General features: G+C 36.5%; 1 protein-coding gene across 1 annotated transcript in view; it reads left to right on the top strand.

Annotated features, from left to right (window-relative positions):
- Positions 1 to 18,949, top strand: part of LOC140159339 (stimulated by retinoic acid gene 6 protein-like) — a 31,474-nt gene that overhangs the window by 9,911 nt on the left and 2,614 nt on the right. Inside the window, exons 7-19 of the mRNA XM_072182787.1 lie at positions 580 to 708; positions 1,067 to 1,170; positions 2,479 to 2,537; positions 3,236 to 3,297; positions 3,844 to 3,994; positions 5,298 to 5,373; positions 6,959 to 7,034; positions 8,167 to 8,215; positions 8,889 to 9,006; positions 9,471 to 9,572; positions 14,305 to 14,468; positions 16,938 to 17,105; positions 18,682 to 18,851. Of these exons, the coding sequence (XP_072038888.1) occupies positions 580 to 708; positions 1,067 to 1,170; positions 2,479 to 2,537; positions 3,236 to 3,297; positions 3,844 to 3,994; positions 5,298 to 5,373; positions 6,959 to 7,034; positions 8,167 to 8,215; positions 8,889 to 9,006; positions 9,471 to 9,572; positions 14,305 to 14,468; positions 16,938 to 17,105; positions 18,682 to 18,851 (1,428 nt within the window). The remainder of the gene's footprint in view (positions 1 to 579; positions 709 to 1,066; positions 1,171 to 2,478; positions 2,538 to 3,235; positions 3,298 to 3,843; positions 3,995 to 5,297; positions 5,374 to 6,958; positions 7,035 to 8,166; positions 8,216 to 8,888; positions 9,007 to 9,470; positions 9,573 to 14,304; positions 14,469 to 16,937; positions 17,106 to 18,681; positions 18,852 to 18,949) is intronic.

Raw genomic sequence — 18,949 nt, 5'->3', positions numbered from 1 at the left:
TTGTGATGCAACCCAGTCGAGGTTTCAGTCGCAACGTCGGTTCGTCCGTCAAAAATAGGTATGCCTGGTTGACCAGATTTAAATCAAATCTTAATTTCAATATACCCAGATGAATGAGAGTCTACACAGTTTGGACTAAAATCTTTTAAGATTGCAGGAACGTTCTTAGGTGTTTAAAAACACCTAAGAACGTTCCTGCAACCTTCTTGGTTCTTGACCGTGTGATATGACACGATATAACACGGTTCTTTTTATAGTTTATATTTGACTGACGTATAGTTAGGGGGGGGGGGGGGGCTATATAGTTGTTACAGTTTGTCGTAAGGCAGGGGTATAAGAAAAATAAGGAAAGTAGGAAGGACAATGGAAGAAGGAGTGAGGAAATAAGAGAAGGGGAAATAAAAAAGGAGAAGGAAACTGGGAACGAGAAGAGGATGACGAAAATCTCTCCTTGAAGAAATTTACATAATCTCTCCTGGAGCATTGAAGCTCTCTACACCCCTGTCGAAAGGATTTTATGTAAACGTCGAAAAAACGTTGTTATTTTCTTAAGGTTTGTTTTGTTCATGTAATCTTTAGTTAATTGGTGCGGTGAACACAGCCATGTTAGCTCCCATTTATCTCTGTTACCTCATTCTCAATGGACGCTTCATACTCGGCATCTACCATATTGCAAAGGGCTACTTGGATAAACTTGACGGACAACAGGTATATATAATATTTATGTACAAGTATAAATAATATTTTATTAAATATACATTAACTGAAAATTATCAATGTCATTTGGATTTGACCCAAATTTAATGTTTAACGATTTTTGACCAATTATGAAGATGTGATAAAATGCAACATAACCATCTTCTTAGCGTTTGGTTAAAATTTATTTAAAAAAATAAAATCTCAATTATTTTTATCAAATTCAACTGAATGCATGTTTGGACTTTATGCTATACTCCAACGTTTCATGTACTCGCTACTTTTTTAAATGAAGTATTTTCTGACACAACAAAAGTGACTTTATATCAGATCCCAGACAAAAAGATGTTTAACTTCTTTTACTTTTCAGGTGGTGAAAAAACCAAAAAATAAGCTGGGCATGAGCGATGCGTTCAGGAAGACTCACTACTATGAAAGGGTGAAATTCTTACTTCAAAAGCCGAGTGAAGAACCGTATGTAGATGAGATGCTTTAAAAAACGTTTTTGATTTTTTTCCTACCCTTACACAAACTCTAACCCATCCCCAAACCTTACTACATGTATACAAACCCACCCAAGCTTAACTAATCTTTAACCGAACCCCAAACCCTTACCCCCAAAAGGGAATTAGGGGAGAATTTGATTTCACCTGAAAATCGGACCTATATGTAATGTTTTAATAACATTACTTTGCCCCATTTAATCGAAAGTGTTGTTTTTATTTCTAACAAAATAAAAGAGAAACCCTTCACATAATTTTGGAAATTCAATTTTTTTTCTAAAATTCTAAAAATACCAAAAAATACATTTGAGTGCACAAGCTCTTTTCTTCTGGGTAAGAATTTTTCTTACATGCAACAGCTTTTTTTAATTTTTTATTGTAGGTTAGAAATTTGATACATATGTCATCATATACAAAATGCATGCATGGACCTATTTATCATATTTCTAACCTGCAAAAAAAAAGCTGTTGAATGTAAGAAAAGAATTCTTACCAGAAGAAAAAAGTTTTGCAATGTATTTTTTAGGTACTTTTAGAATTTTAGATTTATTTTTTAAATTTCAAAAATTATGTGGAAGGTCTCTCCTATATAGAAAGTGTGTGAAAAGCAGAAGCAGCCCTGTTCCACGATATTCCACTTACTCTTTGCACATAATCACCTGTGTAAGGATCTTGTGCGCATTTTCACAGATTTCTTTTGCTGGGTGCCAATTATTCGCCTGTGAAGATGGACAACTGCTTGGTTACTGACATGTGTTTAGAGTAGAGTATTGAAGTGATTCTGAGTGTAATTTTGGTTCATTTTTATGGACAGGATTTTAAGATATTTATGGCCTTGTGTGAAAAATTATAAGTTTCTTTTTGAGCCCAGTTTACACGCATTTATTTTAAGTGTAAGAAACCACAAATACACGCATTTATTTTAAGTGTAAGAAACCACAAAACATGCATTTATTTTAAGTGTAAGAAACCACAAAACATGCATTTATTTTAAGCGTAAGAAACCACAAAACATGCATTTATTTTAAGTGTAAGAAACCACAAAACATGCATTTATTTTAAGTGTAAGAAACCACAAATACATGTATTTATTTTAAGTGTAAGAAACCACAAAACATGCATTTATTTTAAGTGTAAGAAACCACAAAACATGCATTTATTTTAAGCGTAAGAAACCACAAAACATGCATTTATTTTAAGTGTAAGAAACCACAAATACATGCATCTTTGTTTTCTTTTATATTAGGGATTCACATTAAATTCAAATTTCTTTCCATAGTCCCGAAGAGAAAAGTTTGTCTGTTCGCCTCCGGGAGAAAGTTTATCCTTTGCACACAGGTAATTCAGTTATTGTTATTATTATTGTTGTTGTTGTTGTCTTTGTCGTTGTCGTCGTTGTTGTAAAGTGCGGTGTAAAGCAAACACAATTTAAAACAAATCTTATTTTGAATATAATTATATAGTTCTAGGTGGCTGAGTGGAACGAGCTCCGACTCATAATTGAAAGATTGCAGGTTCGAGCCCCGGCGACGCCATCGAGTTGTGCCCTTGAGTAAGGCACTTTATCTCGATTACTCCTCTCCACCCAGTATAAATGGGTACCACCATTCTTAAATGCTGGGAAGGTAACACACTCGCTGTGGAGGAGGTGTGGCGATCCCTCAACAGCAACATTTCACGGTGGAGTCTGGCCTAACGAAAGGGTTCGACTCCTTTTTTTAGTTCTAGTCAAATTAATCGTAGATAATCGTTGTCATCATAACCTTTTTTGATTGACTGTCAAGACCAGAACATTATTTACAGACAATGACGCTTTTAAGCGAGCCATGTACAATTGTACATTTTAATGCAATCTGAAATTAATTGAAAAATACAGGGTGTTACAATATTGTGGGCTCGAGCGTGAATTTAATTTTATCTGGTTAAAAGAAGCATTGTTATTTTGGATACAATACTACAATGTATCCCGGGCAATGTATCCATGGAAATATACAAGTTAACAGAATTCTTCTATTTCTATCTATAAATGCTTATAGGTTTCAAATACTCGAGACGGATGGTTTGTACTTCCGTGTTGGCTGGACTTGCTTTATACGAAGTAAGTATGGCCATATTTTTGTAGATGAAACAAAATATGCCCAGTGCGTTATGGGTCAAAAATTACTGATGTTTAGGATAGGAAAAAGAATAGTATAGCTGAATACTTACTAGTCAACTTCTTTATGGTATTTTTCTAAAAGGTTTGCAAATAGATATTGCCAGTTCTGAGTTTACCAATTTGTCATGCTTCAATCAGAGGATCAGTGTTTCGACCCATCCCCTGGAGACATTATTTCCCCCGGTTCTCCGTCGATTGCGAAAGTTTAGTTACGCCATACAGCCAAGTGCAATATGATCCAGATAGGGAATTGGGAATTGGTTACATCGGATGACCTTGTCCAGTCCAGCTTTCCAGTAAGTGCCCTTTGACTGAGGCAATTGAATATCGTCAAATGTTGACAGTAGAACGGGTATCATGCTAGAAGCATTTACAGCTAAAACGTTGGTAAAACAGGACTGATTGTTTAAGGCGAGTATAGTGTAATGTAGACCTAACCGTTTGACTCATGTAATGAATGTAACTTTGTAACTTGTTTTATTTCAGCTTGGTTTATTTTATCTGCTGGCAGTGGGGCAGAGTCTCGTCTCATTAAAGGACATATTCAGGGACGGTGGCTACCTTGATGAAATATTTGAGCTCGCAAATGCTACGGAACAATTCGAGGATTTTCAATTCACCGTCAAGGTTTTAGATGGTAAATTATATTTCTCGGGTAATACAGTTTATTTTTGTAAGATACGAGTTATGGCATGAAATTTCAATAGGACAATAAACTAACAGCGTGTTTAAGAGGTTGCAAGTTCTTAAGCGTTGTTATTTACCTAGGAACTTGATCCTGGTTGCGATGGTTAGGCCTATTTCAGGATATAGATTGGTTAGAGTTACGCCTGTTCTAGATCTGCTTCCCTAAATGTCAAATAGAACAACATGCATAAATGCCAAATAGAACAACACGCAAGAAATAATCTTGAAATCATTTCAATGGCTCAGCGGCAGGAAGACGTATCTCCATTTGCTGCTGTTTGCAAGACTGTAAGTTTATGCCCTACCCAACAAACACAAAACGTTTTACAAAGAACGTTTAACCCTATAACTACTGAGCCATATTTTGTAACATGGACTACGAAGGGCGGAAGGGTGATTGTTGTACCCCTAATTTTCAATTATAAACGTCATATACCATATTTGGTACCAGTGTATAGTTATGGGTCTCTGACGTCACAATGTGAGCTCACCCATGCAAATTTGGGAAATTCTGGCTTTTTTCCTAAATATAAAAGGAAATGACTCTTTCAACCTAACTAACAAGTAAAAAGTATAGCTCTGGGAATAATTTTACAAGAGCGAAATGAAAATCAAAGATTTTACTGTACAAACCAATGGCGGGCCTCGCCACACCCCTCTATAGTAATTTCTGATGGCCGGTTCTACCCCGGGTAAGGTGCTGGGGTAAAAATTGTATCACTAAACTGAGCGCAAAGGATGGATTTACGATTAGCTGAAGTCGTTTGGGCATAAACACTCGCGTTTTTTATGACGGATAAAAAAATCTTCGTAGTTCTAGGGTTAAATGTCGGGTTATTTTTATAAAGTGTGTTGCTGCAAAACATTCTAACATAATGTAATGTAAATGTTGACAAATATTTGGGGAAAATGTTTGCCGTTAAATATTTTACAATAACATTTTGACAACATTTCTAAAATGTTGGTGTAGTGTTTATTTATACAAAATGTTTTAAAAACGTTTTCACGACCTTTATATAACCCGACCGTCATTTAAGTGTTATTAAAACGTTTTGACCAAAATCAAAACGCAATATAATGCGTTTATTATAACATTTGTAAAAACATTTTCGAAGTGCATTTGTGCATATCATAAACTATAGGAATATACGCCACAGCTATAATGGAGATGCGTCTTTTTGTTGCTAACTCATCGGCAAATTCACACTAGGAACGTGTCAATAATTGTTTTTTTATTTTATTGTTTATTTCAGATACATTTTGGCCAACAACCTACATCGCAATGACAATAATGGCAGTGTTTGGTATACACATGCATTGGTGTTACAGGTATTATATACTATACAAGGTGTTTTATAAGGTAGAGGTGTGACCGAGTACGTGGCAAAAGTGTGTTTTATTCCGCTGCGACAATGCTGCATTTTCTGCTTTCCGTTGCGATTTTCCGGTCTAACGATAAACTTATAGCTTGGGGCTTTATTTTTCTTCATTTTGTTGCTGCGACAAATTGAATGATTTGACACTGCGTTTGCAACGGCAAAACGCACGTCAAAGCACAGTCTGTTTAGGGGCGCACCATTAGATTTCCAGGGGGGGGGGCATGGGAGTTTTTTGGGAAAAAAAAACTTCGCCCACTAGTGAGACGAAAAAAAAAATTGAAGAAAAAAAAAATAAATTGGTGCTCTCGGAGGCGAAAAAAATCTGCCTGACCCAAACTCCCATGCCCCCCCCTGAGAATCTAATGGTGCGTCCCTTATGGTCAAACGTTCAACTTTGGTCAGTGGTTCATCATGAGGAGCCTCAATTGATGTAGGAGTAACATTAATAACCACAAACCAAAAATTGTCGAAGGACAGTTTTGAAATCATCTATAAATCATCAATCTCTGGACAACATTAGTCAGTTTTCATGCGGTATTAGTAAAGGATATTATGTTGTTAATAATGGTTGTATTAATAATAGTCTTATTTATTATATGACATGGGTGTTTTTTTGTATGTATGGAAGGCCGACAGCATCAAAAGACGCCTGAGAATATATACCTAACCTTGGGCATGCAAGATGCAATCTTGGTCGTCCAAGACTTTCGCGGTAGACTTAAATGGACGAATCACAGGGCCAGAAATCACAAAGATGCATCTCATGATCTTAGGCATCAAAGGCCTCTCTTAATGCTGCCAGCCTTCCACACTTGGGACCAAACTACAGCCAGCCCAGAATGGCAAATGAATGAACAAGTGTACACTGCGTGACGTGAAAGTGAATCCAACTCCTTACTGATTTGTGGGTATCTCGCATAATGGATTATGATTAGTTTGATCAGTATTGTCGCCCGCTAACATTTTGTCCTTTGAATATACGGGAAATATAAGCAGATGTTGTTGCAGCGTTCATTCATTTGCCATTCTGACAGGAGTTGGACAACATCATTTGATTTCGCCCTAAAATGTTAAAGTATTCTTATTGGGAGGGCGAGTTAGCGCAGCGGTAATTCCCTCGCTTTGCACCACTGAGGTCCCGGGTTCAAGCCCCGGCGCGGCCCAAGGACTCATGTGCATTTGGTTTATCCCGATCCATGCTCGCTCTCGCAGGTTTTCTCCGGGATCTCCGGTTTCCTCCTGCTTTCAAAATCGGTGATTAGTTGTTTCGTTATCAAAAACTTCCTTCACCCAATGGAATTTGGGGAGCTGCAGAAAATGGGTGGATGTTACAATCTAAGTGCGGATAGGTTTGCGCCGGGTTCTGCTGCAACTAGCCTAGTTGATGCGATCTGATTGTGATGATTCACCACGCAGCGAAATTACAGCGCTTTGAATCCTCTGGAAAAAGCGCAATATAAATTCCGAAATTTATTTACTTATTCCGGTTTGTGAATACATTCCATTAACAGTTTACTTGCACTTGTACTTTGCAGAATTCACACACTTCAGATGTGGAGAGGTGATCGCTCATTCTGTCCTGCAGAAAAGTTTGCTTTCTCTACTAAAGTGGTAGGCCCCCTACGTTAAATTAACATTTCAGACAGTGTTCATTTTGGTTAACTTATTTATGCCAAGCATACTGCAGTTACTGTTCATTTTCCTATACACAATAAACAGTGCTCTCACCATGGAAGTGTGACCTCTACAAACAGTGTATGTTAGAGGTATAGGCCATTAGTTAACGTCACTGTGTGAAAAATAACCGGCCAATATTTTTTGTACTCTCTGAAATTCTAGAAAATATTGTTTTGTAACATGTCCTAATTTTTAGCTAATTTAGATATTTGGAAATAATACGTACTTTGGTGTTTTAGTAAGGAAGGGCATGGCATGCCTGTAAATCGAATGCAACTTTTAGTGACTATCACTCACTTGCAGACCGCTCTCTTCCGAAGGGCATTAAAGTTAAACCACTTAACGGATATTTTTTGTACTTGCTGTCAATCAAGAATAATGTATACATTACATGTAGGCTAAAAACTGAGTAGGCGGGGCATCTGCAAATGTTCGTACTTCCCTGATATGTAAATGACAGATAACAGCAAACAGCTCATATATCTGTCCATAACTTTGGTCAGTGCAGCGAGTCAGGGGATTTCAAGTGGGTGATTATTGATTGGCAAGTGCCATATTTGGTAATAAGTGCAGTCCACCATTCAACTGTTAACCAGGTTTAAGTACTGCAAAGGTCGAATCATGTTTGATGTGCAACATAACTGCACTATGGTAAGACACGCGTCTATAATTATTTAAAGAAATAGTAAAATAAATTCACACAAATGCATAAGGTACATCGGATTAGTGTTTTGTTATGGTTTACACATATCCCAACTTACACCTAAATAAAAGCAACCAAATTCGTTGCATCAGTAGGTCAACAAAGTAAATTCGCCGTAAAGTTGTATTAATACGACATCAAGTCCTCCATATAGAACTCACGTTAAACTGCACAAATAGCCAGTGGGGTTCTTTCATTTACCTCGTCAATTCGGTTTAAAATTGACAAAACCCTTCCTGACAGTTATTACTAATATTATTTCAGCCTTTTGGGTAACAAAAAAATAACAACATTAAATTTCGACGAAAATCGTACATTCACGTAGAAAAATTTGAGAAAACCATGTCACTGTTTGCGTTTCAGGTTGCTAGTCTGCGTTTTTCTGGTTATCATGTTGGATTTTCACTTTGGGGTAAGATTTTTTGTTTGTTTGTTTGTTTGTTTGTTTATTTCTTTTTACCTTGGGTCCATATTCAGAGAGAAATTTAAGTATGTCTCTGCTCTTCCATAATGGTCAGATAGTATTTTGTATATTTTACACAGCGAACACGTGTAATACATTGGGCCTTTTCATATTCTCGGTTTTGGGGTCTCTATTGTTCAGAATGGTATAATAATGTAATGAAGAGATTAGTGAAAACAATCAGAAAGAACCTGTTTTTTTCGCGCACTTCGCGCGCAAATGTCCTAGGTCTTGTTCCACACTATTCCACTTGCTCTTTGGGAATTATCATCTGTGCAAGGACCTTGTTCACATCCTCACAGATTTATTGTGCTAGGTGCCAATTATTGGTCTGGTAATGTGGTTCAGGAACATGAGGAAGCTGTTCCATGTCAGTGCATTTTGCTGCCGTGTCAGTTGGACCACTGCTTTGTTACTGACATGTGTTTAGAGTAGAGTATTGAAGTAATCCTGTGTGTATTTTGGTTCATTTTGATGGACAGGATTTTAAGATATGTCCTTGTGAAAAAAGTGTCTCTTTTGGCTTAGTGTATAATCAATTCTGATGTTTACTTTTGTCAGTCTTCGAATCTTGAAGATCATTGTGTTAATCAACTTGATTTGGATTGTTTTGTGTATCCAGGCGCTCTCTTATTACAAATTGTGATGTGGTTTTTGGCTTTCTTCTGTGTTGCTGTAATTATTAATCCATGGATCAATGGTGAAAGCAATGTCATCATCGAACTCATAGAAAATTATTGGTAAGTTGTTTTAGTCATGTTAATACAACAACAACAACAACAACAACAGCAAAACAACAACAACAACAACAACAGCAGCAGCAGCAACAACTACAACAACAACAACAACAGTAGTAGCAGCAACAACAACAACAGCAACAATTCCAACGATAACACTGCAAGGCGTGTGGATTAAAGTTGTCTCGCCGACTGGATCCTAAAATGAATATCGGAAAAAATGTGAGATACTTTGTCCAGCTATATACTGCGTTAAAAACTTGCCCCTTCCTCAGTCTCTCGGGTATAAATAGCACACACATTGAGTTTCATCATACTAGTGTTTGACTGAAGTTATGTCATGTTTTGATCCCGGGTTTTGGTATCTTTCCAATAGAATGTTCTCGTTCGTTTGATCGTTATTCATATTTTTTACTTGACAAAGTTCCATCGTATGACATAATGTGTTTTGCATATTTCCCATGCAGGTTGGCAACATTACTAAGCTTGGTATTTTACTATGGTCAAGTGTTATATGCACGACTTGTGTTTCTGATAGGAAAAGGAGATGTGCTGGGATTAGATAATAGGTAACAATTGCTTTATGGCAAATATCTATTTACAAACAAAAATTATGTTGGGAAAGGTTTTTAACACAAGTCTCCACATACATAAATGACAGCCAGTGAAAAAATTTCACTGACCATTCAGGATTTGAACCTGGGACCTTCGGATCACCGGACCGATGCTCTACCAACTGGCTTAGATAATAGGTAACAATTGCTTTATGGCAAATATCAATTCCAAAATATACTTTTTACAAACAAGAACATGTTAATTTCCATAATAATTCCACAATAATTCACTTTTATAAGGCCTAACAAAAAACTACTTTTGTCTCAAAGCCCATGGCAGTTTCACAAACGAATGCAGAATACGGTTTTTTTTAATTTTGTAACTTAAGGGTATACGAGGTATTGTTGGTCGAAGAAAAAAAAAAAAAATCGATTTTCATTATCTGAATCAATATATTATTGAAAAATAACACTTTGGTGTTTTGCAAAAGTTCATTCTACAAATCATATACTTATAAAACTTGCTTAATTTATTGTTGTTAACGAGTTATGTACGTTTTACAAAAGTGTTGTTGTTTCAGCCCTCTTTATAACATAACTCAAGAACCACAGGACCTACAAAAGTGATATTTGAATTCTTCTACACGCTCGCTATGAATTGAGCAATGCAATTTTTGCTAAGCTCACTATCATTCGCAAGATGCTGTGAATTACATTTTTTGTTGCTGCTTCGACCAACAATACGTCGTATACCCTTAATTTTGAATTAAGATGTCATTTTCGAGTGTTCATAAGTACACTGGATAAAATTGTGATTGATTTGCACAATTGAAGTACAAATATCAATTGTTTTATACCTAAACAATGCGAGTATCGAATCATGTAACTTTTCTTCCAAATTTGTCTCAGAATTTCAATTTCATGATTTTACGGCAAAAACTAAACCAAAATAAATTTGCAGACATGGACGCGCTAAGAAAAACGAACGCGTGTTTTGAAAGGGTTTTTTTTGTTTGGCCTAAAAATAATGATATTATGTTCTAATTTTCATAGCTTTTTCTTTCCGGCGACCCGCCCCGGATAAATAGATTCTGATTAAAGGCCCATTCAGTGATTTGCTCATCCAGACGATCGTAAAAATCATCAAAATTCAGATTTTGGCACCTTTGTCATTGTCATAGATGTGCTAACATAGCCTGCGAGTGGTTCAGCCGAAAACCGCGTATTTAAGACAAAATAAGACATTTTACACGAATCTGTAATTTAGATACTGACAGTGTCTAAATTAGCTACGTGTATTTGAATGGGGCTTCAACTTCGTCAGTACTGCTGCTTTCTTTGTTTTTTGCCAAATTTGTCATTTCAGAACTACCACATGACAATTTGAATGACTTATCCCTCACTTTTAGGCAATTTATAAACAATTTATTTTTTTACACTTGTGCTGTGATCACTGAATGGGTCTTTAACTCAGTACCGAAAAATCACGGAGTTGCAAAATGTATCTGAAAATCTGCATCGGAGGAGGGCATGACCTGTCGTTTTTCTCTATTAAGAGGACAAACGCCCAACACTGTCGTTTTGATACTGTACGATATTACTCGAGGTCTTTATCTATGAAAACTGAAATGCGATTATTGGCTTCCTATTCGCTGTATAGAAGTGACGTAAGGCTACCATAGCAACAGATGAATATAATTTTTGATTAGATCTCTGGACTACAACGTTCAGGCGGTACCAATGCATTGAACCATAGATGTCAAAAGAAATGCTAATCACTCGCACCTGTAAGATTAAGGCTGGCTCACACTATGACGGCAGATAACCAACGAAAGGTGACGAACGTGAAAATCACAAAATGTTGGCGGCAAAGCGACGGCAAAAGGGGAAAAAGCTGACTGGTGGACGTTGTCTGGGCGGCGAGTGACGATGTCTCGACGGAGCCCGACAACAAGCAATGAGGTCAGACGGCTGGTAGCGGATTTGCTTGCGGCAAGGAACGGCAGCTGACGGTGGATTGCGGTGACGTGACTCAGCGGCCGACATCAAAGCATGTGTGTGTGTGTATGGGTCGTATATTCCACTTTGGCGTTCCCACTCTTCACAACGTTCTAGTCATCCACTCAAAAATATTAATATCAATAATAATAAAAAATATCAACATCAATATCAATAATAATCAAAAATATTAAAATCAATATCAATATTAATCCAAACTATTAATATCTATATCAATAATAATAAAAAATGTTAACAACAATATCAATAATAATCAAAAATATTACACATGTCAATAATAATCAAAAAATTAATATAAATATCAATAATAATCAAAAATAGTAAAATTAATATCATTATTATTGATATTTCTCTTTATATGAACTTCAAAATTGCATCGTGCCGGACAGTCTATTGAAATCGAACTGACGTCAAAAACTGTCAAAAATCGCACAAAAAGTTAAAAATCCTGGACCATCGTTTAAAAATCGTAACCCATCGTAGACCACCGTTGCAATGCTGAAGGTACTCGCAAACGACCCGCCATCAACAGTCAACATCCGTCACCCTCCGGACAAAATTCGAAAGCCATTGTCGCACCACGATCGTTACAATTTCTTTACTTGCCACAATGTGTCGTCAGGGTTCGGTATGTGACGTCATTTGCCGTTGTTTTTTCGTCAATGGTCGTTGACAACGGTATGGAAACGTCAAAGAACTGAGGGTTGTGGTCTCCAACGAAATCTGAACGGAATCACAACTACTTCTTTTGCAACATGTTGAAAATTTGCCGACGAACGCGATGGATAATTTCGGCCGTCTAACGGCAACACACGATGATTGACGGTTAATTCAAAACTGCAATTCGCAGCTTAACGTAGCTTGCCGTTCACCCCTATTCGTCATCGCCTTTAGTATGATAAGCATCTTTGAAAAGAGCGGTATTGTAGTCAATCTATGATTGCAGACATACACAGGTGATGAGTGCAACCTGCTTGTAGCGCAGGGCGATCTATTCAAAAATTGTATTCATCTATTGCTATGGCAGTTAAAAAAGTTAAGCCTTGTTATATATATGATAAATCGGACAGTTTCACGCTTGGTGGCTTTATGCTGGACCTCGGAACCTTTCCCTTTGTTATGCTAAATCCTTTCCTATTTTCAGTGCACAAGGTAGTTACACAAGTGAATGACCATGAAAAGAGTATATCGCACGAGTATATCGTGCGGACTAAATATCACATTAGTGTAATGAGCGAGAGAAGTAGGCTACACTGCAGTAAACTGGACAATATTAATATGTCTCCTCTCATCCCATTACTATAGCTAGGTTTAAATAAAGTACACTATACACACTTTTTTGTATACAACCATAACTACAAAATTAAGAGGTCCAAACTGCCTTTTCAGGCTTTTGAGAAGTGGGTCAGACAGATAAAATCCTTTTTATGGACTTGATCCAAACCCACAAGATGCACTGGAATGCTAGAAAAAATCCATCATAACAGTGTCAGATGTATATTAAAGGAGTACTTCATGATCATGGTGGGCCACACTCCACAGCTTCAACCCCCTCACTTACTCCAAATAATTCGTACCATCAGAAACTAATGACTATACACCATGTTTGTGAAGATAACCTTTCTTGCAGATTCGGCCGTTTGACAAACAGCGTGCAATTGTATTTTCTGTTCGTCTACCCCAAAAATTACAACATTAATAACTAGCGGCCTATGGTGCACTCTACTAATAGTCTATATCCAATTATGCGTAACACGGAAATTCAATGCTATAATCACGAAATGCCCCTTTAAGGATACGTGCACCTAGAAATGGGTTTCGTAAGAAAAGTTTTTTCAGATATTTTTTTCGATCGCATGGTTCGTACAACATTGAATGGAGGGTGGCGATGGGAGCAGGTGGCACGGATGGGAAGCATTTCAAATAAATTTGGCATTTATCCATATTCTTTGTGTGTGTTTTATTATTTTGCCCAAAATATTTGAAAATATGGCAGAAGTTAGACTCGATCTGTCTAAATTTAACGGGCTGGACTCAATCTGTATGGAATACTGTTTATATAACCTAGTTTTACTGCATGTTTGTGTATGTTTTACCCAGGTCTTGTGTTGCGCTTACACGAGGTGGGACGTGCTTTTATCTAGGCTTTAATATTTCTTTTATCTAGGCTTTAATATTTCTAGTAAAATTGAATAAAAAAACCTGCAAATATCTTTTCCGAATTTAAAATTGCTAAAAAGAAAGTAAATTTCCTTGGATAAATTAAGCAAGTTTGCAAAGTATACGATTTGTAGAATGAACTTTTGCAAACCATCAAGGTGTTATTTTCAACAATATATTGATCTAGATAATGAAAATCGATTTTTAGGTTGCTTCGACCAACAATACCTCGTCTACCCTTAAGCACGAATCAGGTGGTTTTATTTGAAACAAACTCACATTACCATAAAGACGAATTCATACAACCGTCTTTCAACACACAATAGAGAGGTGGTTTTGAATACATTGTTGAGAGCCGGCTGTTTTTTTTGTTGTTTTTATGATCAAAATGAGTTTGTTTTAAATAAATTGATAATTATTTCTAACATATAAGGCATAATGATGTGATTGCCGGAGACATCCTTTAAGGCTTTCAACAATTAACCAAATGTAATTTGTTAAATGTTTTGGATACACTTTGTATAATATGTTTTTTAAAATTAGAAACACTTTTTGTTTCAACTTCCAGACGAAACTTCCACGTGACTGTTTACGTAACGCTCTTTCTAAACGCAATTCTTGGATTAGCCTCGTGTCTAATGCGAATTTTAAAAGCAGTTATGTTCGGCATGTTGTTTATAGGGCGCGTTGACAGGTGCACACTTATGCGAGGTTTTGAACTCTGGGATCCAGGTAAGAGGTTGCAAAGATAGATGTTTATGTCAGCCTGGAGCTGTTATTAGAGTCAAATTAACGATGACGTGAATTTGAAAGTCTGGGGCTGTTATGAAGTGAGTTAAAAGTTCAAAGCATTATTCGAAGAAAAATAAGTTGAATGCTATGGTCTGAAATGATGAGTAAAGGAGAAAGAACGGTAAACCCAAAGAGAAAGAATGAGCAAGTGCGAGAAGAAAGAACAGTAATTAGAGGAAAAATGGGAGAAATATGCAAGAAAATTTCAAAATGATGCAAGTGATATAAAATTGCATTATGTGGTTTGGTTTGGAATTTGACATTTTTAAGATTAAAATGTTAGTCTCTTACATTTTAAATTATTTTTAAATTAAAGCCATATTATAACATTTTCAAACAAAATAGATTAGCATTTCTTTGCCATAAAAGGTTAGCTTTTACTGTCAGATATATCCCCTTTTTTTGAGCCGAACAACTACGGCAAAGCAAAGAAAATTGGAATTTACTAGCAGCGCACATGTCGCCACATACTGCAGTTACTGTCCGTTTTCCTATACACAATACACAGTGCTCTTTCCCATTGACGCGTGACCTCTACAAATAGCCTACGTTAAAAGTATGGGGATATGCCTAGTTAACGTCGCTGTGTGAAAAATAACCGGCCAATATTAAAAGTACTCTTCTAAAGTTCTAGAAAATATAGTTTTGTAACATGTCCTAAAATTTTAGCTAATTTAGATGTTTGGAAATATGCGTACTTTGGTGTTTTAGTTAATGTTATAGGTAATAGTACATTGCCTAGTTAACGTCGCTGTGTGAAAAATAACCGGCCAATATTAAAAGTACTCTTTTAAAATTCTAGACAATATAGTTTTGTAATATGTCCTAAATTTGTAGCTAATTTCGATGTTTGGAAATATGCGTACTTTGGTGTTTTAGGAAGGATATGTAAACGACAGATAACACCAAAAAATACGAAGAAATTATTTCCAAACCGTGTTAAGTCTGCAAACCACCATGTTTCTCATTTCATTTTCAAGAACGCTGGTTAACAATAAGCACGTATTGTCTCATTTCGTAAACAAAGACCACACACAATTGTTCTCAAGCGCTCGCTTTATAATCGTTCACCCAACTGAAAGTTTAATCCCAGCTCATTGCTCCATTGTACGTGTAAAGCAGACACATATGTTGTGTGTATTTAACCAGAGAAGATATGATTTAATCAGTCGAGCTGTTTTCAATGAGTGTTATCTTGGTTTAATAGCTTTTAATGGGGTTTAAGGGATCTAAAATGAGCGTTTATTGCGTTTCGACAGTATTTTTTGTGCGACATGAGAGCACCTCAGACCTATCGAATAGCATTCTGAATACGAAGCATGTCTTTCTGATATCAAATAATTTTCATTTTTTGAAAATCACAATATAATACAAATTTTATGACAAATTATAAAAATTTGATATTTTTCAAATGTTTGATATATAACAGTCCTCGAAGTGAATTATATAAATCTAATGATATATTCTTAAAGTGTATGTAGCAGGGAGGAAAAGCCGACGGTCAATTGAAAATTTTGACCTTTCATGTTGAAGATATGGATTTTTTTCCCAAAAGACCTAATTTTTTTGGTGTTTTGGGAAAAAAATCCATATCTTCAATACGAAAGGTCAAAATTTTCAATTGATCGTCGGCATTTCATCCCACCTACATACACTTTAAGTATAAATCATCAGATTTATAAAGTTCACTTCAAGTACTATCAAATATCAAAAATATCAATTTTAATGATTTGCCATAAAATGTGTATTAAATTGCGAATTTCAAAAATCAAAATTATTTGATATCAGAATGACATTCTTCGTATTCAGAATGCAATTCGATATGTCTGATGTGCTCTAATGTCCCAAAATAAATACCGTCCAAACGTTCATACCCCAGCCCTTAAGTCCTGCAAAGGTCGAATTGAATTCTACTGTAGACATGACTGCATCATGAATACGTACCACTCCTTCGGTCATGACGTACCACTCCTTCGGTCATGTTGTGGTACGACCCTTTGTTGTGTATATCACCGTCCCGCACGCAGTGTATACGTACTGTGTGTTATGAACATCGTGTATGCGTTCGACTAATAATTCCATCGTAATAATAAAGCGCCGGTTGCGGCGTTTTATTCAAAATCCCGGATTTTGACAAAACTACAGCACCTAGAGTCTTGATTTTTGCACGGTATATTGGTTTAATAAAGTACAATTTAATCGTGTAAAAAAAGGAATTTTAAAAATTCAGTGAGGGCATCTTCCTCAGCAAATGTTATAATATGGCTTTAACTATACAGTCCTTTTGGGAGTCATTTTAAATCCCTTGAAATAATATTTTATTTATAAGTACAACGTCCATCGACACCAATGAATCAGATATACTAAAGTACTTTATCACCTTTCTGGTTCCAAATAACTTTTTCCTAGGTTTTAAAGCATACATAGGGTTCATGGAACTGGAGGTAGCACACACACATCCCGTCATGGTAACATTTGTGCACATACTATGGGAAGCAATAAAGCAACGAAAGAGTAAAGAAGCACTTAATCAGAGTTGTACAGACTTGGATGATTTCACTGCTGATGGTTGTCTTGGTGAGTATGTCAGTGTTATAGTCTATGGTTATACCAACCATTATTCAACACAAGATATCAGGAAAACAACAATAAAAGAAGGAACAAAAACCCCAGGACAAAATCTGGACAAGTTGTCCAAATTAATGTGACACATTAAATCAATATCAAAACCCTGATCCTAATCTTGTGGCTTTCTCGACATTTATAAACATTAAATGGACAGAAACAAATTAAAGCATCACATCACATTACCGTTAACACTTTATAGGGGCCTACTACATATAATTATAAATTAATGACACAATGAATTCAGAGTGTACCATGAGGCCTTCAGATTCGTAGATTGTTACATGAATCTGATTGGATTCTCGTAAAGTAGTTTTGTGAGAATATAAAATACCAACAGGCAATATACCGGGCAATATACAGCGTAATTTATCCAGAGGAAGCAGTATTCACATCGTATTTGGTTCCGAATTCGGCACCTAAAGTTGATTTATATCGTGTCCCGGTATCGTGTGCCCTTTTCATGCTTTCTACCGCAAATACACGATATTTTCGTCTCCCCGTCTGTCCACTGAATATGCATGTTTTTTAATGTGAACGGTATTTTACATAGAAGTACAAGGTCATCGGGTTAAATCACATATAACACGTCATGAAATATATTTGCATAAAAGAGTGACACTCTAGGTTTGGAGTATGTTGTAAACATTTCTACGAACGGGGTATTCCGGCATTGGAATTAACTTTTTTTTCGGAATCGGAGTTTCATTTGAAAAGCGGATTAAAATGGTACCCTAAATGCGTTACAAACGATTTTAAAACTACCCCTTTTCATGAAAATCACCGTTTTTTCCCCCCTAACGCGTCACGCGCGTAACGTGCTCAACCAAGAAAAAACACCCCTTTTCACGCGTTTTTTTGGTCACGCATGCTTACATCATTATATTTGAGTGCCCCCCGGGCTTGATCATGTTGATATTCCCCTGGAGAAGGAACTTGCTGATGCTGCTAATCATTCAAATTGTCTCGTTGTAACCTGTACGAAACTCGGGGAGCTGATATTGGTTGCGATGGACATTTGTAGAATGTCTAGGGTATGCGCAAATGGTTTATGAAATGATGTGGGGCCGTAGTGGTCAGCGACAACCTGTAAAGTGTGCTAAGGGTTGTGGATCAGCGTCTAGGCGTTGTGCCTGTGCGTAGCGCACTATGAATCACAACTATTTTACCTGACGGCGCGGCGAACCGGTAAAACAGGGGTCTCTCGGAGCTGCGAACGGTCAAAATAGAAATATCCCGTAAATAAACCAGAAATATGAATAATGAGCAATTTAGGGGTCTGTTTTGGTAAAATTTAAGGCTCTTTCGAGATGCGGTGCAAATATAGGGGTCTGTCTGGAGGAGCATACCCATATGGTCATATGGATTAGGTGCCCTCGGGTTTTAATATGAATATACTGTACATTTCTGGACATTTCTGGACAAACTAGTTATCTGGACTTTGTGCGTTCATAAGAAAATTGCAGGCATACCGATGTGATATCTTTGTTGTTTCAATGTTTTCACTTCATGATATTTTTTCCATCAGTGCTGAACAAGACGCTAAAAGAGTGTCCGGATAAAACAGAAGAACAATTACGAAAAATACGCGCAAGAAACCGATGGTTTGTTGCCATTACATTAATGAATAATCGTCAATTATCAGAGAAACGACAGACAGTACTGCCAGAGTTAGAAGCGATAAGGGCCGAATCTAGGGTAAGTGAGAAACAGGGTTATAATATTATACGATTTATACTATTCAAATCTTGGAAAGATTCGAAGCTGATGTAACACATTTTAATAGTTTGGCTCGT

The sequence above is a fragment of the Amphiura filiformis genome, chromosome 8, assembly GCF_039555335.1.
Source record: "Amphiura filiformis chromosome 8, Afil_fr2py, whole genome shotgun sequence".
NCBI lineage: Eukaryota > Metazoa > Echinodermata > Ophiuroidea > Amphilepidida > Amphiuridae > Amphiura > Amphiura filiformis.
This window is presented reverse-complemented; position numbering and strand designations above follow the sequence as displayed.